The 24,806-nt window shown below is 42.4% G+C and overlaps 1 protein-coding gene across 3 annotated transcripts in view; it reads right to left on the bottom strand.

Moving 5' to 3' along the window:
• ARHGEF18 (Rho/Rac guanine nucleotide exchange factor 18) overlaps window positions 1-24,806 on the bottom strand; it is a 1,645,252-nt gene that overhangs the window by 1,172,228 nt on the left and 448,218 nt on the right. For all 3 annotated transcript variants that reach the window (XM_069649229.1, XM_069649230.1, XM_069649231.1), the window contains one exon: window positions 6,873-6,943. In XM_069649229.1, the coding sequence (XP_069505330.1) occupies window positions 6,873-6,943 (71 nt within the window). The remainder of the gene's footprint in view (window positions 1-6,872; window positions 6,944-24,806) is intronic.

The following is a 24,806-nucleotide window of genomic DNA, read 5'->3' as shown; positions in this document are numbered from 1 at the left end:
GGATAAACACGTCTAGGGATCCTTTAAGGATGTTGGCAGGGCCGATGTCTCATGATGTTTGTTTCAAGTTGCTAACTATCTTGGATATCTCCACTTCAAAACACAGTCTGAAATTGAATTTGGATGTGAAGGGATTGTTAATGGAGGCAAAAGAAGTCAACATGCCTTTAGTTATATCTTTAAGATTGAGTTGCTGTGTAAGAATGGCTTTTTGATGACCAAGGATTTTTTCTGAGAATTCCTCTTGAGATAACTGGCACCAGACAGTCTCATATGATTTTTGGTGGTCTATATTCTTACCCTCAACTTCCTTCAATATTTTAAATAATTCACTGATTTAGCCACACCGATTCTGGCGTTATGTTTTGGATTGTCCTCCATGACAGCATTCTTGACATTTTTCACTGAATCTTTATAGTTGGTTAAGGCTTGTGCAGAGGGATTTCTGCGACATTCTCTCTATAATGCTCTTTTCTTTAGTCTCATTCTGGACAACATTATCGTAAAACTAGGTATTCTTTGAGGTCTCAGGCTTAATAATTTTAATTTTTTCTGCTGCCAAAACCTCGAAAGAGGAGGAAATGAAAGCAGAAAAAATGAGATGTCAAGACAGTGACATTCCCCAGAGAGTCAGGAGGAAGTAGTAGTTTAGATTTCAAAAGTGTAGAAAATGTGGACTGAGTCACATTCTTGAGATTCCTGCACTTTTTCACAGTTCTAGGCTGTTTATCTAGGCGAGCTGGTGCCTCAGGGATGCAGACTGTAAAATTGGCCATAAAATGTTCAGACCATGGGCATATAGAAATCGAGGGATTCATAATATTCAGTTGATTTGTCAGAACCCAGTCAATAATATGCCCATCCCTGAGAGTTGGTTTTTTAATCCATTGGATACAACATATAGCATCCAGGGCTGCAAGTAAGGAAGTTACCGATTTATGAATGAAACATGAGGGAATGGTAGGGGGGGTGTTGAATTGGGATCAGTATTGACAAGTTGTGAGTTATTGTTGTCTATACTGATAAGTGGGAGAAACTTTAGAAGGATCACATGTGGAGGACGTACATGGTAATTCTGTCATATGTCGGCTCCTTAAAGGTGAGGGGATCCATAACTCTTGTTTTATCAGCCTCTATATGTATCGTATTGGTGATGGCAAATTCCATTTCTTTAGTACATAACAATGTAATAGATGCTGGTGCAGTAAAGGTGGTGTTAGCAATAAAATGAAACGTGCTAAGATATTCTTTTGTTTTGAGCGATATAGCTCGATGTCATGGGGTATAATAGCCTGAGGACTGCAGTTTATTAAAAAAAAGATTCAAGAGAGCCATGGTGAAAAAAAGGATGAACTAGAAAAGGCTTACCAAAAAAGGAGTCGGGGAAGAAGAGAAATATACACGAGAGACTCACTCACCGACACAAACAGGAACCTCCATCCAACATGTCGCTTAGGGCCTTAAATGTCCTGAGGAATGCTGGGTAAGGTAGTTCTCAAGAACTACAGTTCGGGCGACCTGAAAAAGCAAACTATAGCATTGCAGTTGTAAAAGGAAATAACAAAAATGAAGTGAAGGCACCGACGGCTATCTTCCTGCTACTTCAATGGCACACATATGGGGGATGTCCATGGTAAGGCTGTCAAGGTTAAGGCAGAGACACAGCAATACATGGAGAGCTATGGTTCTAGACCTAAAAAGAAATTGGGGGTGTGGAAGAGACTCTGGTGTATGGAATGGAAAGTAACCACAGGAAGTGAACATACTCTAAAGCGATATGAAAATGTCACTCAATTTCTCTTTCCCAACTGAAGAACGTGCACAGGACGAATATGCATTTGTCAAGACAACAAGTGTTCTTATTACACTGTTGCCCAAGTATAAAAGATGAAAAAATATGTAAAATTTTCTGTATAGCAGAATGCCAAAATTAGACATTGTCTTAATAGGAACAGTAAAGTCAAGTCGAAGTTAATTCATAATGATCTATTTCACAGCTTGCAAATTCCTCTACTTGAGGTCTAGACCAAATTAATCTGTTATGGCCCTCATTTATGTCAAGGTTTCTTAAATTAAGTCTGCATTCAACTCATTATGCTCCATATTAACAGTCACTATTAAACAAGCATGATCGCTTGATTCTGAGAAAGTTACTTTCATCGAGGCACAAACGGCAAAAATGGAGGCCGACACAAAGACAATATATTCAATTTCAGAGTGCCTCTTCTCCCAGTAGGTGACATAGGAATGTCTCGTCGGATGTCGCAGTTCAGTTTAAGTCCCATTAACTCAAATAATTGCACACAGTTTGCTTTTATTAGATTTATCGTTTGTTGTGGAGACAGTTCCTTTTGCTAAAGCAAGTACATTTGGAAGGTTGCAACAAAACAATTTAAATCTCCTGCCAAGATTATATTGCCATTGTTACCTTACAGAAATCACTCTGAGAAGTTATCATTTACATCATCTAACATGTCCTGTATTGGAGTTCACACCAGATTCCGGTACATGTTGATTATTAACAACGGACCTACGGTCTCTATACCCTTCAGCTTTAGGGCCAAGAGAGAATCAGATTTTCTTTGGGCACAGTCTTCTTGATAGATAGGTTATTCTTTACTGCAGTATAAACGCTCAAATTATATACCCAGAGGACCTTATTTTGCTGTCAGAAAACACATTGTACCCCTCCAGTGGAGCTCTGTCGTCTAACCATGTTACTTGCAACAAAATTATTTCAAAGTTCTCAATAAATGGAAACATTTATGGCATTGTCATTTTTCATACCCCATGAAGTTCCATGAAAGTAATCTACAGTCATTCTCGATGAAGATGGCTTGTGCCAGCAAAGTACAAGAATGTGTAGACAATGCAGTTGGGAGCCAAGATGGAGTCTGTCAGGTCTTGCATAATAGATCTCGTCACAAGCCTTTGGCCAGATTAGCTTTTCGGGCAGTTGATCTTCAAATCAGCTCTTAATGCGTTTTTTAATATATAAGGGTTAAGGTCCACCTTGAGCTTGGCACCATCCTGTGTCTTTAAGATGTCAAAGTGAAATGATAAAAAAGGTCTCTATTTTAACTGCGAGTTAACATGAAATATTACTGAATTGAGTCAAGTGGTTGCAAATTCTACTTGTTCAATGTCAGAAGACTGCACCAGCTGCACAGTCGTTACATATCAAAAGAAACTGAACACTTTTGACCCTTTTTCAGGCGGCAAACCTCTTGATCATCAAATACAGTCTCTAAACAGATGCGCTGCCCTGTTTAATTTGTATTGGAATCAGGCCACCTTACTGCAACACTGTCTCAAGGTATCACACATGATGTGGCAATACTAAAAGCTCTCAGTTCCTCTAATGTATCTAGACTTTTCTTGAAGAAGTGGTCAGGGTTATAGAAGCATCTAACATCCTTTCTGCAGACTCTGTGGGTGTTGTTCTGAAAGTATCGTAGTAGGTCAGACATTGGAGAGAAATGTTGCAAAGTGATTCACGTATTTAAAGTAAAGGAAATGCCTTACCTAGTTCTATTTCTACTATGGAAATTCCCTATTAATAAAAAGGTGCTAGTCCGGATGTCTATACAAAATCAAAACCTGACCTCTGTCCAGACCTATGCTATGCAATGGTACTAACTAGCCCTACCACTAATAAAGGAAAACAAAAACTCAACCAGAAGTGGTCTTTACGCCTCTTCTTCGGAGCATGACTCCCTTCAGCAAAGGGACTCCAAGCTTTTGCCTGCTTGCACAGTTCACAACCAATAAGTTCCATAGTTTTCAATATATACAAAGAGTACGGACTCCTGCGCCCCTCTGAAAAGTATAGATTAACTGCAACAGTTCAAAAACTAATTGCTTAGGTCAGCTATGTGGATTTGAACTAATTGCTTAGGTCAGCTATGTGGATTTGTGAGCTTTTCAAGAGTCTAAATGATCTCTCTTCCTCACCCATCCAGGGTCGTTTAGCTTCTTGCAGGTTATATGTTTTTTGATGTCAAGAATGGACTGGCAGATTCTAATTGAGGGTCTGGCTTGCTCTGGTTCTCATCTCTCTACAAGTCGTCAAAAAGCAAATACCTTGGTTTTGAAAACCAACTAAAGAGTAAATTCCTGTGATCCTCCACCAAGTATTAGTTAACTGAAACTGTTCATCCCTTAAATGTATTACTTGTATTTGTGAGCTTTTCATGAGTTCACCTGATGTCTCCAGCTTATCCCTCCAGGGCATCTAAGCTTCTTGCAGGCAATAGGTTGTTGCCGTCTGCAGGGAGCTGCTTATTACTGCAGGCTCCAATTTACCCTGGTTTTCCACACTCTACGTATTTTTGGTTCTCAGCCCAGAACTGGGCTCCTAGTACTCACCCAGGGTTTTCTCCCTTGCGGTATCCTTTTCTCATATACAACCCTCCCAGGTCTTATTTCTTTCCGGCTCGAATAGACAACTCCCGGCCCCTCACCTCTTAGGGTGGCAATTTGAGATTTGCCCTTTTGGGCATTTAATTTATCTTCTGGTTTCTGGTAAACCACTTCTAGGGTATGGGACCATATCTCTCCTTCTTTTGGTATTTTCCTTAAGTTCAGCTCTCTTAACCCCTCGCCGGATAATGCATTTGGTCATTATCAGTTCACATATACGCTGAAAACACTTGGGGTTTGGTATTAAGGGAGATGGTGTCGACTTGTTCACTGGAGAGTCCTTGTCCCCTAAAAAGTGAGATCCTGCCGACCCTGTCTCTAAGAGAGTGTTTTGCATAGCAGGCTCACCTCCCTAGTCTCAAAGGGGTGGGCTCCCCCTTGGGAAGAAAGGATGAATTCCATGGGTTCATCACAGTATGAGATCCTTTGGCTGCCTGCTGTCTTATCATAATGGAAGATATGTCTTTTTCTATTGTTAATGACACTTCAAAAGACATCGCAAAAATGCTGCCTCCCACCCCCCCTTTGTTTGCAGGGTCCTTTTTCTTTGCCTTTATTGAGTTTCTCCAAAAAGGGACATCTATTTCGTGTAACCATAAAGTCCTCGGGCAATAACGTGAGAAGCAGTTTTCATTTGTTTTCCCTTTGAGATTGTTGTCCTTTTTGATTATTCAGCTTGTCATTGTGCAAAAGCAATAGATTTTTCTGATCACCAAGAGGCATAAGATTTAGAATGACACTTAACCTCTCGTTATATGATCGCTTTTGTGAGTGTTTTCTAGACAAGAACTTTAAAAATCTGAAACATCTTTGGAATACATAGAGGTCAGAGTGAACAGTATTTTGGTTGGGTGCATGAGTTTTAGTTTTCCTTAAATGTCTTTTAGCAAGTCTGTGAGGCAACCAATTTCTTTTATGGTGTCATATAGCCTTACTAGTAGATTGCAGGACCAAAGAAGAGAACTGTGACTGGTATGGAAGATATGTTAAATTCAGTTTGAGCAAAGTCCCCTGGTTGGGACAAGTAATCCATGGTAATTGGTGAGTTTAGATGGCAGCCTCTCTGCTAACTAGTGATGTCGGGACCCGAAGGCAGACCCTTGGTGACATTAGTAGACGCCAAGTTTGTGGTTTTGTGCATTATTAGCCGCACCCGGCAATAAGTTATTGCACTGTCTAGAAACTAGGAGTCCAAAGGGCTAGCAAATGGGAGTAATGTTTTTTGCACATCAGAAGGTGTAATCTGTACACTGTCTGGAGGTTGACTGGGAGTTTGTGGATTATCTGGAAATAGCATAGTCTCATCCACCCGAACAAAGCCTGTTTTTTGTTTCCATTCTTTGGCAGTTTTGCAAAATAAGACTTTATGTTTTTCAGAACACACATTAATAGGAAGGTGTATGGGAGGGTTCTGAGTGTGCGAGATATCTTGCCTGAAAGATTCAATGGTGCAGGGTTGCGTTATCTCTGGGTCCCCCAATTCTAATGCTACCCCTTCCAATGCTATGGAGCAGAGTTCTAATGGCAGCACTACCTACATGTTGCTCGCGCTTAGGGATCTCAAGCGTCTGTAAGAAGTGGCAGTTTTGGAGATCTTGCTTCTTAGATTATAGGCCATGGGGTTTGCCATTTTGCAGCTTCCCGTTTAGGGATTTCCATGGTCTGGCCAAACAGACGTGCAACCTGGGTTTCAATCTGGACACAGCAGTTTACTTCCAGGGGGGCGGTCTTGGGGTGGCTGGATTATTAGGAAACATTTTCTTTTTAATTCCTTGATAAACACAAAGTAGGACGGCCTCCGCTCTACGAAAAAAGGGTGCAGATGCCACCTACCCACCCACTGTGCCCTGGACTTGTGCTCTGAGGAGAGCAGTGAAACACTTTATAAGGGGGGTGTGAAGTTGGGGGGGGAAAAGAGGAAAGAGGTGAGAATCAGATGGTCTGTAAAAAAATGACAAAGCAGCAGTTGATGTACTTGCTGCAGCAAAACGAAGGACAGTTCCCTTGTTCAGACAATTAACATACAGGAGATGATGAATGGGGTGGTGTTTGCCAGGGCTGAGCCCTGGCACTTAAGTTTTAGCCCGGGCACTTATTGTTGCGGACTCACTTGCATGATAGACGTTGCATCCATCAACTACAATGAGCAGGTGTGATCAGTACTGTAACCCCAAATATGTCGACACTGTTGGGAGCAGATATGGGGGGTGGCAACAGTGGTGGGGAAAGCCCACCATGAGTGTCACAAGAGTGCTAGAAAATATTTGGACACTGCCACATTTCTTTTACAAATTAAGTACTGCTTTGAAGTACACTGTAGTGCATAACGCAACAAATGTGCCAAGTATCGGCGTGGGCACCATATGGTTCAGAAAATGCCCCGCTCACACCAACAACAAACAACGTTCATCAAAACCAACATTCTTTTGAGTGAAAAGACTAAAACTTACCTTGGGCCTGGTGCTGCTGCAATCTGATAATAAATTGCTTCTACAGTTCTTGTGGACATTTACTGGACAATCTAGAAATCACAGAACAAATGCATACATTACTTTTCTGTTTTTATTTTGCAATACATACAAAACATGCGACACAACATTAACCACCAATCAATTCGGAAATCGACACCTGAACTCAGTACAAAAAAACCTTATATCACAGATGTTGTGGTAAAACTAGAATTTGTTATATGCAGTAATGTTGATGTCTGACCTTGTTTAACACTTTTCTGGGTGAAAAGCTCCTTGTTATTTTTTTATTTAATGATTTTGGCTAATTTGTCTAGCCTTTTGCACATAGAAAAAGATTAAAATAAAAACAAAGACATAAATTACATTGCATTCTTACACTTGTCACTTTTAAAATTCATCCTTAAAAGCTTAGTCTAATTCATAAACATCTAAATCTATAAGTTTTATATTTAAAATAGCATATAATAGTTATAATACATACACATCTTTACACTTACAGTAGTCTTAAAATCTTCATCTCATTCACAGACAGCTGCGTACATCAAGTTACTTCAATTTGGCCAGAATCCCATCCCAGGCAACTGCTGAAATAACTACGGAATCAGCGGCCACAAGGTTGCCCAAAATGTATCAGTTACTATACTTTAATGGCCGTACACAAATGCTCATGGCTATTAAAATAACAGTATTGTGCAGTCTTACAACTAGTCAATATATGTCGACTTGTTTAAATTCCACATCTGCACAACCGACAACTTGTTTTCTCAAGGCATATTCACCAAAGCACCAGTTTATTCCAAAACCGGTAGTAGGTTTAAACGTAAGATATATGCCTCAGTTTTTGTGAACACATTTTTGTTAAGTAGCTACGAGGTCTCAGTGGTGTAAACCCTCGGGATATAAATTCCAGATAGTGTCTTTTTGTTACCATGCTATCAGAAGAACTTACTCGATCCCAGGGGAGCGAATTTACCTTGAGATTGTGGAGAAAGTGAACAGGGTTGTCCATACCAACCAAATCTAGACAATGTTTGTTAAATGGTCATGCACAGTATTTACTGAGTCGCAATGTGCCAGATTCCCCTGTTGGAAGCGTGAATGCGCTGCAAACAGGGGCAGGATACTAACTGGTAGATCAACCTGTCGCGATGGATTTTTATTCTTCAGTAATTCGCAGCAGGCAAGCTTCCACCTAGTGTAAAGGGAAGTAAAGCCCAACTCCAATTTTAATGCTGCCACGGAAACTCCCACTGGAATGCCCAATAAAGATCTTAATATTTTGCCTTCTAAATTATCAAGCCACTCGACCCGTTTCTCTGTGAGGTTTTCCAGTCCGTATAATATACATGGGACAATAGATTTAGAATAAACCTCTAGAAGACCCTCTACAGATCCCCCTCCGGCACTATTTATAAAGCCTTTCACTACTAGCCATCTGTGCATGGCTTTTGAGGTTCTGTATAACTTATATCTTGCAGGGCCCGGGTGCAATAGGAAGGCAATCCTATGTATAGGTAGTTACCCACCACGTCCAGTTTAGCGTCACCCATGTGTCACCTACACAACAAAGCCCGACAGCCTTTATCCAACAACTGTAAGACCTTGGTTTTGCTCCGATTGATCTTAAGTTGGCCCACCTCCAAGTAATTGACGAGTGCGTCTATAGAAAGTTGAAGTCCCACTGGAGTGTGATCCAGCAGGCGCGTCTGCATAGGCGATCCACGGAGTAGCAGTTGCATGAGGTGGAAAATTGCCACAATTACTCAAAGTCTCACCCATGTCTGCAACATAGCGGTTAAACAGAAGAGGAGCATGAATGCACCCCTGCTCAAGTCCTCTATTTTGAGACATTGGCGGACAGATTGCACCTTCCTGCGAGTGTCTCATGCAAACTCTGGCATCAGTGTAAAGTGTCCTAATAAATTACAACAGATGTTTGTTGATAACTCAGCCTTCCAATTTGGCCCACAGTGTAGATCTCGCAGCACAGATGCCCCGAACACATCTACTGCCAAGAGTTGGAGCACCCACTTAGCTCAGATAGTAGAGCAGCCCTCTCTAAAACCAAGATGCAACGGCTTTAACAACTGCCTTTCCTTAGCCCATTTAGTTAACAGTCGCAGCAAAATGGTAGCAAATACTTTGCTACTGGTGTCCAACATTGCAAACAGTCTATAATTAGGTGGCTCAATAAGATCTCCTTTCTTATAGATTGTATAAATGTGGCGTTGCGCCAACTCCTGGGTATGGCCCCTTGTGCGATGCATAGTATTTAGAAATGTTGCCCAATATCAAGGATTATTCTTTAGGATATTAGCCATGCCATAAGAACCCGGGGCCCGATAAAATATCATCTTAGTGGGAATATCAAATATTTCATCCTCACTAGTTGCTACCATGGAATCACCTTCCTGAGGGAATGTTAGCCTGGGGTCTCTGCTCAATGCTGAGGTGTCCCAGTATCATTTTCCCACATACTTAGACCAGACTAATTCAGCAATGCCACAGATCTCTTTTGGGGTGGTTGCAGCACAATGTGTGCAATATAAATTCCAAAATGTGAATGCATCATTAGTCTTGATCAAGGCAAATACCATTTTCCAATTTGCTGAGCCGATACTTTGCTTGTGCAAACGTATCCAATTCTTGTAATCGGTGATAAAAGTCTCGATCATGGCTTTTTTCCCCCAATCATTGAACGTTGGCTGTCTTTTAATTGCCACAATACTATTCCGGAGGACATGCTTTTCCTCATGTATAGTAGCATCAAAGAAAAGAAGGCCAGAATGCCTTAACCTTGGAGGCCGATCTCCGTTTTCCTGTGTCAACGTCCAGACTAGTTGTTACGCTCATCTGGTCTGCACAGGGGCGCCGATCGGAGCTGAACCGCCCGGAGTGGAGTGGTTCCTTGTGTCCCCCTCTGATTCCCCTTTTCGTCACAAAAGCAGGTTGCCTCAAAGGTTAAACCAAATGTTACCCAACCATAAAGACTAGGGCAACCCCTGCCTCCCGTGACCTCTTCGTGCATCCCTCTGCTATGTCTCACCTGTATGTTATGAATGGCGGACTCTCTATCCTGCGACTGTGTGCAAGGGTGCGTAGTAGTTCAAGGATCTAGTTACTTCACTGATCCTGCAGAGTTCCGGACAACTGACTCAATGGGCAAGTCTTTATTCCAAGGTATGGATTGCTTAAGAGTTAAAGCTGCCAAAAGTTCACTCCTGTGCTTCTTCCTTACAGGTTTCCTCTTGGTGCTCAATATGGAGCGGGGTCTCTTCCGGAAATGGTAGCTGGCTTCCAAGGTAGGTCTAGCGGCAGCGTTATGCAATAATCTTTCCACACAGTATTGGTTCTCTGCGCACCTAACCTGTTTTTGTATTCTGCAGGTGCGGTATATCCAAAAGCGGAGAGTGCATGGTGATGTCTTGCGTGGCCGCGAGGAAGGGCTGCCCTCAGGTGAGGAGCGGCGCTGCGCAAGATTTCAAAGTTTGAATGAGGCCTTTCCCCCACTGCGCAGCTAACCGGATGTCTTCTTTGTTTTCTACAGATGCAGCAGCTCCGGAGCAGCGATCGGATGATGGAGCGGTGATCGAGGGATAGTGCTTCTATGGATCGCTGGAATGAGCAGCCTTCTGGCAAGTATTAGCGTTGCGCTGCTAACCTGGTGTCTTTTCCTTTGCAGCTCTGCAGAAGCCGTGACTCGGGCCGCCCGAGATGGAGCATCAGGTAAGAGTCTTGTTCTGTTCTCTTCTCTCTCCTCCTTCCTTGCAGGTAACTCGAGAGGACGGGACGTGTGTGGCTGAAAACAGGCCTGGACTTGCAGAATAATGCGAAGCGTGTTCTGTACGGAAAGCGTGGTTCTTATAGCCTTCAAGAAGTAGTTCCCAAGTAAAGTAGTCCCTCCATCCACACCCTAGCAAGTAGTCCCTTGGTAAAGTAGTCCCTTCAGCATGCCTCAGACTGGTCTGCACGTGGTTCTCTCCTTTTGAAACCTGGCTTACTTGAGATGGCAGCATGAGTCCAGAAATCCCTTAGGGAATCCTTTGGAACCTTGAAGGTCCCCATGGGTGCCAATACCCTAGTCTGGTTGGTCTGTTCCTGGTGTCTGGGGGCAGGTACCGTGACACTAGTAGTAATAAGTCATGGATGTCGCCTCCACAATGATGTAGTAGTTCTATAGAAGACGGGAACAGTGATATTATACGAGTATTGACATTTTAAACATTCAATTCTGACCATATAAGTTGGTGGCCCTGGTGAGTAACCAAAGCCTTAGCAAAAATAGTGTTTTGATTATGTTGAAAGTAGCAATCATCATTGCATGGTCACCCAGAGGGGTAGGTACAATCTCATATTTTAGCATAGACCTGCTTAGCATCTCAGTAGTAAACACAGTCTAAGCAAGAAAAATTGAATCCCCTCGACCAGATCACATCAAGCAAATTCTCGTGACGGGTGGGGAACAGGGGTTCAAATTGGAATTTATGCAGGAGCTCTGTCCACCGACGTCCCTTTTGGAGTAACTCAAGATTATACACCGTAAAAGAGGGATTAAGTCCCCTACATGTCTCCGTCAACTACTCCATTCATCCTCCACAGATGCAGTGTGCATTAAAGTCACCAGCAATCAGGATTGCCCCCACTGGGTGATTTCCAGTTTAGAAAGGGCTCTTTAATGCATACATGCAATTCCTTGGTGCCAGTACCCTTCAGAGAATCAAATATTTATCACTAGAGTACAAATATACTTGCTAAACAAGTTGCTAACTTCCACACACAATGAAGGCAATTAATACACAGATTATATCGTTTAGCATTGTAGTTATTTCTGACCCCTGTACATAAACCCGCAGTGGGCCTTCCTCTGGTGGATTTAGTACCTGGCAAGGTAAATGTTTTGTATCCATCGACCTGTATGGCGGACAATGACCAAGTCTCCTGTAACAGGAACATCTCTGCGTAATTTAGTGCAAGCATACCTTCAGCATGATTAGTGAATGATCTGAAACCCCGGGTGTTCCAGAAAAGGAAACAGAGCAGCGGATCAGCCTCTGGAAGTCAGCCTCTAGGGGAGTCCAGCACCGGGACCCAACTCGTGGTAGACTGTCTGTTGTGGAGTGCTTGCCTTTTTCCAACTCGTAGCTTTGGTTTTTGTGCGACTGAGGATACCTATGGCGATTTTGGCCCTTTTTTCCTCCCATAGAGTAAAACAGAGTCTTAAATTTGCGTCAGTGAAACAAGTGCATTAAGTTCCATCTATTCAAAAAAGGGCTACGCTTTGTTGCTGTAGTTTCCTCAATATGTATAAAATGTGAGATTTCGAGATGGTAGAGGGCATTGTTCCTGAGTTTCTATAGGATTGTGGCTGACCCTATAGTCACAGTACTTATGGGTCAGTTTCCGGGGTCATGAATGGGGCAGTCAATATTTGCTGCTGTACAGTGTAAGCCCACATGGCTTTTTCTGCTCCCAAATCCCTTTCTAGAGGGCAATATATCCAAATTGGTGGTAATTGAGCAAATACAACTTGGGATGGACACATCGCCCTAGTTCCAATGTTTGCTTGCAGACACAGTGTTAGTATCGACTGCCCCTTCGTGGTGAGCACCCCCATTTGTATTTTCTGCTATAGTTACCGGCGGGTCCATTTCAGGAACCTGGAGCCATTTATCTAGGATTCCAGTCTGTGAGGGAACCATCTGGTTTTGTAGCTTACTTGTGTGTCAGGCTTGAGTCCGCCGGCAAGGTAAGAGTAGCAGCGGCTTAAGAGAATTAGAGGAAGTCACCAACGAACCAGCATTAGCTGGGGGCCTTGTCAATGGTCTATTGCTGGGAAACTGCTTCTGGCTTATATTTCCTACTTTTGAGTTTTACTGAGGGATCTTCCATGGGTACAAAAGGTGGCGCTGTCTCGCCGGTGCATATACCGGTGTATATACCAATTTGGGAGAGACCGTTAGACATACCAATTTGGGAGAGACCGTTAGACAATTTGCATCAATACAACCAGATTCCAATAAAGATATATGGGGGGATTGGTCATGATGGAAGTTGGCGAGTCAGGCAAGCTGAGGTCATTGTCCTTCGTCCCAGCACTGTTGCAATAATATTCCTCAGATAGGTCCTTGCTTCCTTGTTCCACCTCCTTGGCACTGTTCAACAAAATTATGTCCACAAGTCTGGCGAACATGCGTTTTATAGCCTGCTGCTCATTTGCCATCGTGGAGCACAGCCTAAAAATGGCATTGACAGTTACCGCAACCGTATTTAGGCTCAGGTTGAAACTGGCTTGATGCTGGTTGGATGAGTCATCAGTTGTATCACTAGTATTAGCAATGATTGAGAGCTCAGATTCATCCATGACAGTTTGTGCAATGTATGCCAGGTCAGGAATAGCTCAGAGTTGTGTTGTATTTGGAATTAGCAGTGAAATGTCTGCGTTGGCCCCTAAACCACCTATCTATGCTCTTCGCAGGTCAATGCACATATTTATTAAGGAGTTGTTGTCTATGATGCCTATCGAGATAGGAGAATGTGCCAGTGCTGGTAAGCAAGAAGGTGGGGCCAGCAATGCGAGTGGTAAAAAGTTGGTAATCTTTTCGCTTTGCACAGATGATTTACTGCTAATTTGTTTACTTTTGGCCGTGTAAGTCCTTTCACTTGTGGTCATAAATGGATCATTCACCATTAGAGTATCCACCACCACATTTGGTGCCCTGACGTCCGTTGAATTTTCAACAGCAGACGGATGCGGGTTAACAGGGCTTACAACCTTTGCCGCAATACTCCCAGTTTCTGCAATGGGCAATGGCCCATCCACTTGTTTTTCCTGGGATTAAGAAACTGTTGCTTGCCACGAATGCCCAAAGCATAAGTTCGGGCAGCAGGTGTTTGGAGATCCTTTGTTTATGTGCTGCACCCTCCAGTCTGGACATATATCAATGCACACAGATGTTAAGTATGCCGGAGGGTTGGAGTGGACGGGGAAGAGGAGCTGGGACTAGAAGAGTCAATGAGAGGGTAAAAGTCAATACAAGTTGTTGTAGAATGTGTCAAAAGGGGAAAAAATAAGAGAAAAGTTTAAAAGAGCGTTTATGAAAAGCAGTTCACAGGTCTGCTTACCGGCATTCCCCCCGGCGCCACAGCAGACCATGCCACGTCATGCCACTCTTGCGCGCGTTTGGTGTCCTCTTAACTAATGCTCCTGGCAGCTGCAACCAAGTCCTGCATCAATAGATCCGGCAAAAAGACCACCAACGCATGTTAGTGCCCCACAGCAGACCAGTCAACACACCTCTCACGCCTCTTGTTATTGAACCTGTAGCTAGGAGTGCAAGATGTTCGAAGTTCCCACTGAATTTCTATGAATTGAGAAACTATACTAAAGTATTGCCTTTCTGAATGAAAAGGCGTCTGTGTACAAAAAGTAGTGAACTATGTTCCCTGTTAACTTATACCCACCTTGCCCCAGCCCAATCGGTTGATAAAAAACAGTGACCAATGCGGGAGCAGGGCTATAAAGGGGCCCGGGAATGGGCTTTATGTCGCAAGCAAGCTCAATGGGTGATGCCATCAAGGCACATCCAGCAGGACAGAGTTTCAAATCCACAGTAATGGGGCAGCAAAAAACAAACATGCCCTTCACCTGCTATCCAGGAACGGATCTCAGCTATCAAAAACGTAAGGGAACGATAGCCGATCCTGCCAAAAGATAGAGGAACGCCATAGCATTTAGTGCCCATTCACTTCGACCTCTGCGAATGTACCCGTAAGTGCCCCACTGACGGATGCCCTTGGTTGGTGCAGTGTTGGACCTCTCCCAAAGCAGGCCCTCATGAATTCAAAGTTCTTACACCAGAGTAATTTGTATTTCATGGTTTACACCTCTGCCGCTTTGTTTTTATGTTCGGACCATACATCATTTGTAACTCGAACGCCCTTTGCTTTTTGCGCAGTGCTCTAGAGCAGCATAGAAGAAAACTACTCTCTCCTTGCTTCGCGCTCTCCCCTGTGGTGCAGTACGTGTGTGTGAGACACTGCCACTGCACGTGTAAGTTAGTACAAAGCATCACAACGATTCGGAGCAGAGTAATTCGGAACTATTGCATTTGTTCATAATTAACAAACCTGATAAACTTATGATTATTTAGGCATCAAAGAAGCGCAGAATAGGAAGCCAATATTGTACCTGCAAAGTGAAACATGTATTGGCTAACGATTTTCTTGCTATGCAATTCAGCCTTTGCCGATAGGTCGATTTGTTTTTATATATATATTTTTTCTAACATATGCTAATCGGCCTTCAGTAATCTTGTCAATTCATCAATGAGTTCTTGCCAAGCTAATAAGCCTTTGTTTACTTCGTGAACCAAATTCTTCTCAAGTCATTGACCATGTGTCCCATTTGCGAGACCAAATGAAATTATTTTGAAATGCATATTGTTTTTCGGAAAATACACAAAAAAAATATCCAATACACCAAGTGGTGTGATATGGTTTATTTGTACATAAAAAAAATAGAGTGCATAATATAGTACTGAGAAGGGTCTGGACATTCTCATTTGGAATTAAGGAACACGACTTTATAATTGAGAGAGTATGCTACAAAAGGTGAATAAAAGGGCTGATGGGTGCAAAATAGAGTAAGGTATAGAAGAGAAAACAAGCACCCAATATTGTTGAAAGTGTGCAATTATCATAAATGATCATTTTCACTCTGACGGAATGCTGTGAGGGTTTATAGCCTAAATCGTTTTGATATTTAGAAATTATTTGGGTAATTCAGTTTCTGAACAGGAGGTCTGTTAATCAGAACCCCCTTTCATAATACTCCATGCCAAAAATCATAGTGCACTTGTGTGTCTTTGCTGTAATAATCTTGTGACATCTTCAGCAACTGCACTTCGGTGACAGCAGGGAAGAGCCAAAGGTCACAGGTTAATTCCAGTCAGCCGCTGGAACACCAAGGGTCCAACAGGTAGAAGTGGATTTTTAGTTGTCTGCAACCATGATTCAAAACATAATGATTGTGTCCGCTAGTCAGCTCATTAACAAGTTAAAATTAAGACATGCTTAGTTGTGGCTTGGTGGCTACTGGGATTTCATAACTATACAGCCACAGCATTTGAACGTCATGTTACGTTCAGCTTGGTAAACAGTGCTCCAGTCATAGCACAGCTGGTGCGTTTTAGCAGTCTGGCCTGAGTGTCTCCACAACAACCATGGGAAAGAATACATAAAGCTGCTCTTTTTATAGTCCAGAGGAAACAAACTCCTTCCTCCAGGGCACAGGATATGTGGGAGTTCACCTGGGAAAAAGTACTTCAAAGAAAGTCTGACATAACAAAGCCACTGGAACTGTGCCACTTGCGCCTCAACACCAGCTTCACAGCAGAAGAAACAGGCATCACCATGTGTACATTTGAATTATCCTGAGTGTGCATCGCCCCGATGGGTTGAGCAGTGAATAAGGACTCTGTATAAAAGAATTATTTTATAGAACACCAAATTAAATTAGAAGATCCCTCCCAATCTAAATCTCTCTAATTCTTATTAATTGCAAATAAACATTAGCCCCATTCAATAATAATAAAAATAATAATTTTGCATTAATATAGCGCTACGAACCCTCAGGTATCTGAGCGCTGCTTATTATTACCCACGGTGTGTGGTGCTCATTTATCGACCTCGGAAGGATGAGTTTGGCCCTGCCGGGATTCGAACCTGCGTTAGCAAGCTCTGCACGGATGTCAAAGCGAGCACTCTACTCGCTGTGTCACTTGACCGGCTGAATGAACCGGTCAGAAATTCAAACCATGTCCTACAAAACTCAATTGCAAAACAATCTACTTAACATTCCTGCATGTGAATCACTTACAAGATTAACAAAAGCAGGTTTGCCAAATTTCCTTCTGTGGCGTTTCTATTGCATTACCATCTGAAAGTGTTTATTTGTAATCTTCAATGGGCAACTTAAAGATGGGAAAATGGATAGCGAATATCACCCTTTCCCCTTTTGTCTTGAGCAATTCAACAATAAGAACAGGATTCCGATTGGTGATGCAACCAACAAAAGGCCTCAATGACTATTTTCTAGGTACGCACAGTGAGATGTCCATTGCTCTTTGTGCTTGTACATTGCATAGAAAAGGAGTCAAGGGATCCTCCAGTATACACACCATGAATAGAAAAGTCCAGAAGCAGATATGCCTATGAAATATTTACTTATTTCCTGAGGATGTAAAGTCAATTTATATACCCCCGGTCCACAGTACTTAAAAATGACAGGGGCTAGAGTTTAATCCATTTCCCTTTAGAGTACTGCTCCCCTGAGAATGAATTTCCCTTTACATTACATTTACATCCGAGTTTAATTTGGCCCTATCATAGACAAGTGGGCACCATCTTACTGACTGGTTCAATTCTCCACTGCTAGGAACAGGCGGGCATCAGTCAGCAAGATGGGGTCAGCTTACCTCAACAGCCTGGTCTCCCATCATTCTGTAGTGGGATCTGTCTGCTGTGTCCACTGCTGAAGGAGGCACAGGTCTTTAACTTCCATTGCTATCATAGTTGCAGCCCTACAGATAAGTTGTGTATTGGCCACTTTTAATCACCAAAAATTGGCAAATACTCGCAAAAAATAAAAATGGTGAGCAAAAATACCCTCAACAAAAAATAGGAAAAAGACATCTAGAACCTTGCACTCCTGCTTTCACCCATACTGGTTCATGGATAGGCTTGCACAGTAGTGCACATAGCACCAGAGGAAGAAACTACTATTTTAACAGCCTAATTGGAAAAAGTAAACCTGTATCTTAATTTAATGTGTATGAATAACAAAGGCAAAGAAATACATATTACAAAAATTATTTAGTTTTTTAGTGAAAACATTTGTACTCGCTTATAAAATACTCTCATTGGGAATTGGACTTATATTTTTACTCCCTAAAAATCATTTTACTCCCAACTTTAAAAAATAGGGAGTAAAATACTCCCACTTCCAAATCTTAACTGGAGCACTGGCTAGTAGACTATAAAATGGGTCCAAAAAGGATGGCCATCTATTCCGTTGTCCTTTCTGTTATCAATTCTCCTTTCTCTCCTTCTTACTCTCCATTAGTCAGTGAGTGAGTGTCCCCTGAATTACACACTCCTTACAGGTAAGTATCTTTTCTCTAATGTAATTGGTCAATGTATCGGATTGTGCAGTGTTCCAAAAATGACATCACCTTTAACCAACTGCTCCTTGGTCATCGGTAGTATTAAAGAAGAGGGCAGTCTAATCGGAGTGACTTCTAACCCCACTTCTCCTCCCATTTGATTTTATGTCATCTTGGAGAGTTCCTCATTATACAATAGTGACTTTCTGAAATAGAATATTCCACACATGTAATTATGTTACTAATCGGTTCATCAAATTGATTTCACTTAGGCAAATCAAATAATGCAAGTTTCATCACATCGGGAATGGGTTACACATTGGTGTTTTTTCGGTATACTTTTATACACAATTATTTTCTCATCTCAGTAATAGGCACGCCGGCACGGATGCTAGGATACATAAATTACTAATGTGGACCGTTTTTGCGAGACACTGTCCACATTCACTAACGTTACATAAACAGCATAATTTTTTAAAAAATGTTTGGGATCCATCGAATAGGGTTTTTAAACTAAACAAAAACAAATATTAAGTCTCTACAAGGTTCTGCTCAAATGTTAACCAGAAATAGGATCCCCAACGTATCCTTTCCTTATTTACAAATATTAGATGGCAGCACCAGTGTCATGATCACAGGCAAGGTACCACGTTCAGTCCTCAAATAAATTGGTCATTAGGATGGCACTCTTGGGCCACACAAGTCAGGTTCTGCAGTTGCCCGATTTAGCCATTCCTGATCGCCTAATATGGCCACCCTGTTAGATGTACTTGGTGCCCGGACGTCAGCTGGATTTTCAACATCGGACGGATGCGGGTTAACAGGGCGTCTGGTGTTTGTCTATGCCTTTAAATCATCTCCCGATATAAGCCCCGCCCCTTATTTGTCCGCGCTTCGCGTTGCTTCTGCTGCTGCAGTGTAACGTTTGCCACGGATCCGGTCACTGTTCAGCCCTTCAGTTTTCAGCTTAATTTTCCATTATTATTCCCTCAGTGTTTATTTCCCTTTATTCTCCCAGTCTCCTCCTTCCCTGGCCGCTCCATTTTTTCTGCCTCACGGACCCATTCCTGACACCTCTCTGCGTAAGAGGTTTTCAGTCAGATGCGTAGCTGTGGCAAAGTATTTTCCCTCAGCCGCCAGTTATGCTCCATGAGAACATATACTCCCGACATTCTACAGAACCGCAAGTAACAAAATAATTCAGAAAGAAATACATTTAGTTCCCGTCATTTATTTTGTCGTTCTCATGGATTAGGTTCTAGTATTATTACAAAGTTTCATTTTGAAGTTTAGAGTTCTGTAGTTTCTCGGAACACAGTTAGCTGCTCTTGCCGTTCTAAGAGTTATTACTCTTACAATTCCTTTTCTCCGTGTTTGTTTACACCATACAGCAATACGGCCTTTGTGCAGGAAAGGCGAATTAAAAGGGATTACGTCACTTTTCTTCTTAAAGCCCAATGTCAACAAAAAGAAAGTATAGAATAGCCCTGCACGCAGCGTGCATACAAAGTATTCAGCCCATTAGCAGAGTTTGTTTTTTCACCTCAGCTCAGTGTCCAATAATTTCCCTCATCTAATATTAGCTTGCGCATATTACCTCGCTGCTAGTTGGTTAGGGAGAAGGTCTTTTCATTGCTGTTGCTGGCCTTAGTTATTTCCACAGTTCACCAGTATCTTCTTCGAATACCCCTTGCCTCACTGGCTCTAGATTTTCCTGTGGGTCAAGATTAGAGTTACTGATGGCCACCATAGCTACTCCAAGACTCATCATTCTTCAGAACTAGCACTCCTGCACCAGAGCAGGATCGAGAGCTCAACAAAACCAACACACAGGTGAGCTAAAGTACACTTTCCTACAGTGAAAACATTTCTTAATGAACATCTACCTTGAAAATCTGTAGACAGAGTTTTAAGTTCCTATTAGTGAATAATAGTTATACCATTTTTGCAGAAATTACCAGTCTATGCAAATCTTAGAACAAGAACTACGCACCAGAACCAGGCGTCCCCGCAGAATTCAGGTAAGCGTTACAACCAGTAAATCTGCCCAGCAACGAACTGCTGGTGTTCCATCCTGTCAGTTCACGGCTGGGATTTTATAACCCTGTGAATGCCCGGTCAAAATGTCAATATTCTTTGTAGTTAAGCTGGCAGGGTTTTCTATTGCCTTTACTCCAGCCTTTATGGACGATTCCAGGAATAGGCTGCCCCTTTCCCGAAAGGTATTATATTCCTTCCTTCCAACATATCCTCCCAAATATATTGCACACTGGAACTCCAGATACTTAACATACTCAAAATGACAGTGAAAGGAGTCTGGGCAGTGCAGTATTCCTTGCTAGAATGGAAGCCTAAGGGCTCCACACCGTGACCTATTCGCCTCTCTGCACAACAGAGTGTACTTTTAAGTTGGAAGCCAACCCTTAAGACATCAGCAAAGGGAGGATTTTCTTCAGAGCTGCGATTTCAAGACAAACACCCATTTTAGTTCTTTATAGTGATACCAGGAACATTGTTACAGGCGAGAAAGGAGTTTGAGGCTGGTACTAGTCCCCCCTTCTGAGCTATGCAAGCATGGTTTCAAGTTCTTCCTCCCATGTATTCCGCAATCCTTCCCTTCAAGGATTGTTATCTTTTGAGGGATCCAGCACGAAATTGCATTTGACAATTCTGATGGGTCCCTCTCCATAGAAATATGAAAGATTTATGGGATAGTTGGGCAATGCTGGGCCTATCAGGAACTCCAGCTATAGCCAGAAGTCTGCTTGGTCTTGCTGGTTTAGCTGGTGTCTGAAGGGGTATGAAAACCGCTGGATTTAGCGCACAATGTACCTTCTTGTCCAAGCAAGCAGCAGAAGGTGGCGCTTCTAGCGCAGGAATATAGTATCGGTCAGTCATTTTAGAAGGACATCTGGCGGTGACAAAGGCCCTAGCGGCGGTGAACGCCTGCTAGTGTACACTATTGAAGGTAATTAAGTTGTCAAATCCTCCTAAGGCAATTATTCAGACCTTTTGAATAAGGTATGTAGGCTATTTTCCAACTGCCCAGATAATGACAATCTTACTTATCAAGTTCTTATCAGAGAAGACCAAAATGCCTTTATGACTAATATCATGTAAGTTAGTTTCAGAAATCAGGGTGCTTGATGCACAATTCAGGAACTTTCTCCTGAAGAAGTTACGTTCCATATTTAGAATAGAACAAAGAAAGATATCAAAGTGCCCTCATACCCTGTGCTCCTTTTGCAGTCTACACTGATCAATGCTAAATGCCTCAAACCTTAGAAGGCCACGATGGCCAAGCTTTGCTTGTGGGAGAGAAATGCAATTGCTGGTGGCTCCATGATTAGCAGGGTTGAGGAGATAGTGATGGTACATGGTGATGCAAGGAACCAGGAATGAGACACGGACACAGAGGACTCAATGATTGCTAAAAACTTTTATTAAATAATAAAAAGGGTTGGAAACAATGCCTCACTATCCCTAAGAGGAATTTCCCTACCTCAACCAAAACTAAGGGCATGTCAGGTGAAAAGATGTCCAAAGCAAAATGTCCTGTGTCTGAAATCCTATCCTAGCCCGCTCATCCTAAAAACGAAGTGTTATGGGTATGGTCTCATACTGCGAAAAACGCAAATGTTATAACTCCAACAAGACAAACAGATTAATGACCATCTGCGACACACCACCTAAATTATTTTAGACTTTTTTTTTTATATATAGATGAAGAGGTTTATCCTCACAACATAGTTCCCTAACTATGATTTCAGTGTATTGCTAACCTGTTTATCCACCTCACTCCACTCTCCTCCTCTCCAACTCCGTTGCAGCCTCTATTCTTGCCCGTGCCCATCCTCCTGTCCAACCCCATGCCTCAGACCCACTGGCCTCTTCTCATCCACTCTATTCTTCCCTCTCTCAATTATCAGACTCATCGAGTCACACCTAGCCTTTCGCAAGGCTATCAAAACCAGACTCTTTGTATGACTTCAACCTGTTTCTGCCTATATGCCTGCTAACCTGTAACTAAGAGCCTCCTGCACCAGAATGTAATCTTAAATCTGTGTATCCTCTGTAACAGCGCCTCGATGCCTCATGGGCTGCAAGTGCGCTTAACAAATGCAAATAAATAAATAAATCACTTAACCATACATATTTAATCTCTAGCTGCTAGCTAAGGGGATTTTAATAGGATAGGTGGTTCTCCCTTGTCTTCCTGTCTTAATTTGGGCCTGGGATTGTATATTGATTCCCTAATGGAGGATACTAAGGGACTAGGGTGACAGACTTTCCCTGGTAGGTATCCCAAATATGACATGGAGAGCGGGCTGTGCATTCTCTTTTGATTCAGGGATTTTCACTTTCTCTGGGTATGGAGTGGTATTCTCATCTTCTCCAAATCCCATATTGGCGTTCTTCTCGTAGGAGGATGTTGAGACTGCTAACTCAAGACTTTCTATTCCAAGGGGGATGGAATTATTCCCTGATGTTAGAGAACTGGGAAGGTTATTTTCCCACAAGGACTCCCTTTCAGCCTTATCACGATCCCAATTAGAGTCAGACTCAGCTTCCTCTTCTGAATGACTGAAAAACCTTGTGTGTCCTACTCTCCTCGGGTAGATTGTCAGGGTAGTTTCCTTCTTTTGCTCTTCGAATGGTCTTGTTGGATGGAGGTTCCCAGAATGTTTCACATACCAAGCTTCCCACCACCTCATCCTTTCTGATCTTGACTGGGGTTGGAGAGAAATTCAAGAGAGCACATTTCAATTTGTCTCCAAAGGAGAGGAGGGGTACTATTTTAACTCTCGTCTTCTACGAGGCACTACCCCTTTCAGAGGGAGAAGTATGTGCCATTCGGGTAGTTCTTGCGTCTCAGAAGGAAATGTACCGATCAAGATAAGTTCAAGACACATGCACAGGACTTGCAAAATAGACTAGTCCAGAGAGGTTACCAGCGAAAAGCTATCAAGGACGCCAAGAAAAGAGCAGCCCACACGGCCAGCTTAATTTGCCTCAGGGCTAAACCAAAAAGCAATCTAGATCGTCTAGTTTGTGTGATGACCTTTAGTCGCTTGAGTGGCTTTAGTAAGACAACAGACAAAAAACACTGGCACTTGGTGAGACACACGGGGAGCTTGGACAAGAAACCCTTGTTTGCATTTAACAGAAAAAAAAAATTGAAAGAATCATTGGTGCACACCTTTTTGGAACCTACAACATCCAACAACGCCTTGTGGAATCTCCCACCTGTTAAAGGCCATTACAAATGCGGGCATTGTCTTGCGTGCAATTTTACAGAGCCCAGAAAAACTTCAATACAAAAACATCAAATGGGACTTGAATAATCACACCAACTGCAACAGCAAGTTAGGGATTTACATTATTGAATGTCCCTGCAGTTTACTATATGTTGGTAAAACCGTCAGAGCCATTAAGATGAGAATATCCGAACATCGTCGTGCAATAAAAATAGAACACCAGAAAAACCTCTGCTGGACCATTACACACGGAAGCAGCACACCACCATGGACCTGAAGTGGTTTGTACTTCAGAAACTCAGCCCTACCATAAGAGGAGGGGATATAGATAAGGTTCTCACCCAACTAGAACATAAATGGGTGCACAAGCTTAACAATGTCAAAGAGGGACTATCAGTTGAATGGAAAAGCTTCCTGTAATGACAGTGTTCAGACAGCAATATGTGGAGTGATACCTATCAACAACTTGTAATATAGACCTCAAATGGGCACATTTCCTGGGGTGTGGTGATCCGAGGGGGTACCTTCTATTTAAAGTACCATTGACGCATAATTGTGAATTGCAGGATTCATTATGTCATTTAGATCATAAAAGCAACAATTTGTGACATAGTATTCCTCTGTTTCTGTTAAACGGGACATCCATCTTATAACTGGTGTGTTCTTTCGTGGACTAGGAACAACTTGTTGTCCAATACAATATGACTATGTACTCCTGTCCATCTACTATTTACTTTGTACCCAGACATGCCTGTTGAAAGCCTAACCTTCCCACCTCTGCACTGATGTTTTTGTCACGAACAATCATTCAACATTTTGTGCGAACAATTATTCAACTTTTGTGCTAAATAGAGCAACGATTACATCACTACGATTGAATAATGATTTGTGACACTGTAACTTTGTTTCTGTTAAATGTGACGTCCATCTGAAAACTGATGTGCTCTCTCACGGACTAAGGAACCACTTTCTGTCCTAATGCAATCTGACTATGCACGCCTGTTTATTCACAATTTGTTTTATACCTAGACACGCTTGGCGTGAGTTGAACGTGCCCTGATGTTCTATCACGCACTATCCTGCAACATTTTGTGTGAACATTTATTGAATTATTTCTTGGACAATGCACTATGGTCCTGAAACTAGCAATGTCACAATACATTCCTTTCCAATTAAAATGTGTATGGCACCCCGACACGCCTGCCTTTTTGGAGCCTGTATATGCCGCTCACTCAAAGACCACAGTGATGCCTTTTTCAAAGATCCCTTCCGTGGCACAGCTACAGCAACTGCCATCTGCCTAATCAACAGCTCTAGGGGCCACAACAGCATGGGCTTAATAGCTCTCTTACTACGCGAATAGCGTGAAATAATACTCAATGCACGTCATTATCAGTATGTACAACCACGATCGATTACCATGGCAACCAAAGTAACAACAATCACCATTTCACCTCAATTCGGGGGTCACTCTGGGTATGCCTGATAATTCC

Source organism: Ambystoma mexicanum, chromosome 1p, assembly GCF_040938575.1.
Source record: "Ambystoma mexicanum isolate Mex_15411 chromosome 1p, UKY_AmexF1_1, whole genome shotgun sequence".
Classification (NCBI taxonomy): domain Eukaryota; kingdom Metazoa; phylum Chordata; class Amphibia; order Caudata; family Ambystomatidae; genus Ambystoma; species Ambystoma mexicanum.
This window is presented reverse-complemented; position numbering and strand designations above follow the sequence as displayed.